At 54.4% G+C, this 5435-nt stretch overlaps 1 protein-coding gene across 2 annotated transcripts in view; it reads left to right on the top strand.

Annotated features, from left to right (window-relative positions):
- Window positions 1-5435, top strand: part of CSTF1 (cleavage stimulation factor subunit 1) — a 37301-nt gene that overhangs the window by 25798 nt on the left and 6068 nt on the right. The window contains exons 1-4 of one of the 2 annotated variants that reach the window (XM_004698067.2): window positions 1669-1861; window positions 2267-2466; window positions 4722-4999; window positions 5137-5334. In XM_004698067.2, coding sequence (XP_004698124.1) covers window positions 2298-2466; window positions 4722-4999; window positions 5137-5334 — 645 coding nt within the window. In that variant the 5' untranslated portion in view covers window positions 1669-1861; window positions 2267-2297. Of the gene's footprint in view, window positions 1-1668; window positions 1862-2266; window positions 2467-4721; window positions 5000-5136; window positions 5335-5435 lie in introns of those variants that run through there. The other variant, XM_045295561.1, reaches the window with a different exon arrangement.

Genomic DNA, 5435 nt, shown 5'->3' with positions numbered 1-5435 from the left:
CGGTCCTGGGTCGCCAGCCTGGCGAGGAGGGGCTGAGAAGCCGGAGCTCGCCTTCCGGTGGGTTGACTCTCCATGTGCCCCCGGCAGAAGTGAGAGGACGGGGCCGGGGGCTGGACGCCCCAGCCGGGGAGAACGTGGGTGGGGGGCCCCGCCTCTCCGAGCCCCGTTTACTGCGGACCCCAGTGGCGCCTACACAGGCGCGGGTCGGCGTGTCTGTTTCCACGGGCGTGCGGGCAACGAGTGATTTCCTTCAATGAGTTCATGCCTGCAAGGGTCCGAGGCGCCCCGGCAGCGTAGTGCTTTGCGAGTTGGGCAGCCGTTCAAAACCTCCGACCGCTCAATGGGAGAAAGGGGGATCGTTTTGCCCCCGTGAAGATTTACAGCCCGGGAAGGGCAGGCACTCCATCCCGCCGCTCTGGGTTGCGATGAGCCCGAATCCACTTGATGGATGGCATGGAGAAAACTTGGGTTCTGCAGTTGAGTCGCTGTGGGCACGTTCATTACATACCACGCATTATATGTTCTAACGTGGGGCGACCGTGGGGTCAACTCGACTCAATGGCAACTACAGCTAGCTAATTAAGACTGGCCGGTTTTATGACATGTTTAGGGACTATTACGAAACCGGTTTAGGGGCAACACACGCTCTGGAAGCAAGCCACCAGTGTTCCACCCTGGTTCCTTCAGACACTCGTTGGGAGACCATGAGTGTGACATTTCCCCTCCATCATAGGATGCTTTGGAGGATGGCATGAGGCAATGCATGAAAACTGCGGTCACCTCTGATTCTCCAAGGAGAGCTGTGTGGTTGTCCAGTGGGCCTCCCTCTTTCCTGTGCTCGTTCACAATCACCTGTAGAGTATGACAGGGCCAGTCCTCCCTAGTGGCTCTGTTCACTCGCCCTGCCGCTTCCTCCTGTCCATTTCTCCGAGGCTCTGAACCTACCCATGGCCTGCACGTGTTTTCTTTCTTTTCATTTGCTATCCAGTCTCCTGCAACCTTCTGACATTTGTCCACACGTAACGCTGGGGTCCTGCTTTTTGAAAATGTCTAACTAAAGCCACGGTTGTGGGCTGTAGAGTCGGTTCCAACGCAGTGCAACCCCAGATGGAGCCTTGGTGGTGCCGTGGCTTGGGTGTTGGGCCACCAAACCCGAAATAGCCGGCGGTGCAAACCTACCAGCCACCCTGGGAGAAAGATGAGACTGTCAGCTCCCTGTGAGTCAGAATCTACTGGATGGCAGGAGGTATTGGTATCAGGTTTTCTAAGCTGTAACCTTTATAGGAAGGAGCTCCAGTGTTAGTGATAGACTGCTCACTGAAAGGTCAGCCGTTCAAATCCCCTGACCGTCCGTCCTGTGAGAGAAAGCTGAGACTCTGCTCCTATAAAGATTTGGCAGCCTTGAAAACCCTTTACTAAAGAGTTTGTCTTTCAGAATGGCTCAACTTGGTTTAGTTTTCGGTAAGACAGTAGCTTTTTGCCCTTCCCTTTTAATTTAGTTGTCTTAATTTTAAGTTGTCATAATTAAGGTTACATGTTGGCAGCTAACCACAAGGTCACCAATTTGAAACCACCAGCTGCCTTGAGGGAGAAAGATGACGTCAACTGCTCCCATAAAGATTTACAGCCTTTGAAACCCACAGGGGCACGTCCTATTCTTTCTTACAGGGTCACTGTGGGTCAGAATCAGCAACATCGCAGTGAGTTATAGAACTACAGTAACCTGCTCAGCTGCTGGAAACTGGTCCCTGGACTCTGTCCACAGCCGGCAGTGTCAGTTTTGTTCTTGGGACAAACGGAACCTCCTTGGGGAGCAAGCAGTCCAGGGCCAAACTCGCAGCAGACACATCATTTGGGCAGAGTGAGTCTTGGTGGCACAAGTGTTTAAATGGTTGGTCATTAACCAGAAGGTTGGTGGGTCAAGCCCACCCGTAGCTTCCCGAGTGAAAAGACCCAGCGATCTGCCTCCCAAACTCCCTAAGGGGCAGGTCTACCCTGGGAGTCAGACTTGACAACCACAGTTTGGGCAGAGAAGAGGAGGGTTAGTTGAAGGAAAGTTCTGTTGATCTTAGCTCGCAGATAGCAGATGTTGCCTGGTACGGGGGTCAGCAAAGGCCCGGCTCGGTGGGTCTTGCGTAACACCAGTGATGGGCTAAACAACTGAGGAGCCCCAGCCCCTGGGTGTGGAGGTCACTGGTCCGGGAAAGACCTGCAGCTGTTTCTTTCTCGGCCCCTGCCCTCATCACCCCTCGTACCCCTCTTGCAGCTCCAGGGAATTGTCGCTGTCATCCTCCAAGATGTACCGCACCAAAGTGGGCCTGAAGGACCGCCAGCAGCTCTACAAACTGATCATCAGCCAGCTGCTCTACGACGGCTACATCAGCATCGCCAATGGCCTCATCAACGAGATCAAGCCCCAGTCCGTGTGTGCGCCCTCGGAGCAGCTGCTGCACCTCATCAAACTAGGTAGCTCCTCCCACCTGGGGCGAGGTGGAGGTGGTGCCCAGCGTGTGACTACTAGGAGCCCTGGTGCTACAGTAGTCCAAGTGCTCAGTTGCCAGTCGGTTGGCCAGCAACCACTCAAACCACCAGCCCCTCAACAGGAGAGAAAGGTGGCAGTCTGCTTCTATAAAGCTTGTGGGCTTGGGACCCCGAAGGGTGGTTCTGCTCTGCTACTCTACTCTGTGAGGCTGCCCTGGGTGCTGTTGATTGACCAGGTGGAAGGCCAGGTGCCCGGTGAGCAGAGTCCAGGTATGGGCACAGTGAGCTGGTCTCAGCTTCGGGGCCTCTGCTTCTGCCTGAAGGAATCTGGTATTAGTACGACTTTCCTCAGGTCTCAGCTCACTTCAGAGTCTTCTCCACCCATCTGCAGAGACCTCCACCCTCTTCCCCGTACGCCCTCCAGTTAGTGGACCTCGCTATCCTGTCCCTTTCCTTCCTGACTGAATGCTGTGCAGCATGTCCTGCACCATCTAGATGTTCTCCCATCTGGCTCAGAAAGCGTTGAACACCACAGAGTGGCTGAGCAGTGCTCTTCATTACTGTCCTAGAGTGTAGCTTGGGGGGGTGGGGGGGGGTGGCAGTGGATAGCAGGCCTGCTTCTCTGCAGCAGGGCTGGGATGGGTCTTGGGTACAAGATGTTTAATAGAGATCAGCACCTACAGGCGGGGAAGTGAGAAAGAATGACTGAGTAGGGGAGCCCTCAAGGCAGGCGGGTGGTGGTCCAGAGCATGTCTTTTTACAGAATATCCCCCATTTGCAGGAGAACGCTTGACAGCCTCAAAGACCCCACGTAGGGAAATAGCTCTCGAGGCGGTGCCGTGGTGGTGGTGGTTTATCCTCAGGTTGCTTTAGAACCTACTTTGGGGGTGACCTGGAAAGGAAATCGTGGAAGCTGGAGCGTGAAGGTCTGGAGACTAGGTGGAGGTGTTTGCAGTTGTGCCATGAAGAGATGTGTATGTGGCTTCATACCTGATAGGAGAAGGCCGCTCCTTGGTTTTCTTTCTTCCAATTCAGCAGCCATCTATTTCTACTGGTTGGAGAGTACGGTTAGTGGGGGAAGCTAGCCCAAGACAAGGTAAGTAAGCACACCCACTCCTCCCTCACCGGCACGGCTGCATTCCACCGACAAGGTCCTCACTACTGAGAGTCCTAGCCCAACCCAGTGGGTACCATACCCTTAGCCAGGGCAGTCAGCGTCACTCGGACTGCTGTGCCTGGTGCTGCAGACACCAACGTTGGTGCAAATAACTAGCTAGCATGTTGTGCCAGTGTTGTGGTGCAGAATGTCAGACAGTACCATCTGTAAGTCAGGGAGGACTACGTGTGTGGCCAAGCACTTGTATGTTTGCATCAGTTGAGAGCGTGGACTGTCCATCAGCTGACATTGCAAACTGTTTAGAAAAACGACTCTCCTGACCTAGTCCTCAAATAGCAATCCCAAATGGATCAAGGAGTTTAAGTCCCCAAAGGTATTAGAAGGGAAAATAGTTGCCCGTGTTTTTAACTTAGAGTTGAAGAACACATCTCTAGGCAAAAATCTATTTTCAGATGGCTGTTGCCATTATAAAAGGGGGAGGGGTGGAGCATAAGACTCTGTGTACCTCCTGGAGTTGCCGCGAGGTCGGTATTGACGGGAAGGCAGTGAGTTGGCCTTGGGGTACCCCACAACACCAGCAGCGCCTCCGGCGTGACTGCCTCATGGGCTGGAGTTTAAACACAGTCACCTCTTGTTTCAGTTTCTCATGATAAGGAGTCTCTTCCCCGTGTGCCTCGCTGTGATTTGTCCTCACACTGCTTTGGGCGGGGAGCATGCTTTCAGAGCCCAGAATGGTGGGCCCGAGGTCATCGCTCTCACGAAGGTGTCTCTGGATCACAAGCTTCTAGCCTCATACAGCCAGAACTGACCACGTGGGGATGGGTGGCCTGCTGAAGGGCCAAGGCACTTGCTGAGGTGCCCGGGGCCATAGCTCTTCTAGTAGGCCAGCCCCACACACGACTATCGACCAAGTTGCGCAGGGCCTGCTGTGGACAACATTACCACCACCATCTTTTCTGACGAACTCCCCAGGGTTTCCTTGTTGCTCAGCTTAGGGCTTCTCTCCCCCTCCCAACCCCCCAACTACTACTGAGATGATTTTTTACCAGGCAATAATAAGTGAGGTGGTATTTTGGGTTAAGTGTGTGCGTGTGCTCACACCCATGCATCCGGTTTCTTTCAGGAATGGAGAACGATGACACCGCGGTGCAGTACGCAATCGGCCGCTCTGACACGGTGGCCCCCGGCACAGGGATTGACCTGGAGTTTGACGCAGACGTGCAGACCATGTCCCCAGAGGCGTCAGAGTATGAGACTTGCTATGTCACCTCCCATAAAGGGCCCTGCCGGGTTGCCACCTACAGCAGAGACGGGCAGCTAATAGCAACCGGCTCTGCCGATGCTTCCATCAAGATCCTGGACACGGAGCGGATGCTGGCCAAGAGCGCCATGCCCATCGAGGTACGAGCCAGCCGCCCACCTTTTGCTGTCCCTTCTTGTGTGACCCGAGAGGTGGCTGCTTGCTTCTGCTTCTCACAGTCTAGACGATGCACTCTGATTCTGGCCGGTGTGTCGAGCAGCTCTCTTTGTTGGTCTAGGTCATGATGAACGAGACGGCCCAGCAGAACATGGAAAACCACCCCGTGATCCGCACCCTCTACGACCATGTGGACGAGGTCACATGCCTCGCCTTCCACCCAACGGAACAGATCCTGGCCTCAGGGTCGAGGGATTACACGCTGAAGTTATTTGATTATTCCAAGCCATCTGCAAAGAGAGCCTTCAAGTACATTCAGGTTAGCAAGCGTGTGGTGTGTGGCGGTTCTTTGAAGACTAGTCCCAGTGAGCATACGACCAGAGCCCAGCAGGAGGAGTGTGTGTGTGTGTGTGTGTGTGT

Source organism: Echinops telfairi, unplaced genomic scaffold (assembly GCF_000313985.2).
Source record: "Echinops telfairi isolate 266 unplaced genomic scaffold, ASM31398v2 ScPeMD7_5592;HRSCAF=6446, whole genome shotgun sequence".
NCBI lineage: Eukaryota > Metazoa > Chordata > Mammalia > Afrosoricida > Tenrecidae > Echinops > Echinops telfairi.
This window is presented reverse-complemented; position numbering and strand designations above follow the sequence as displayed.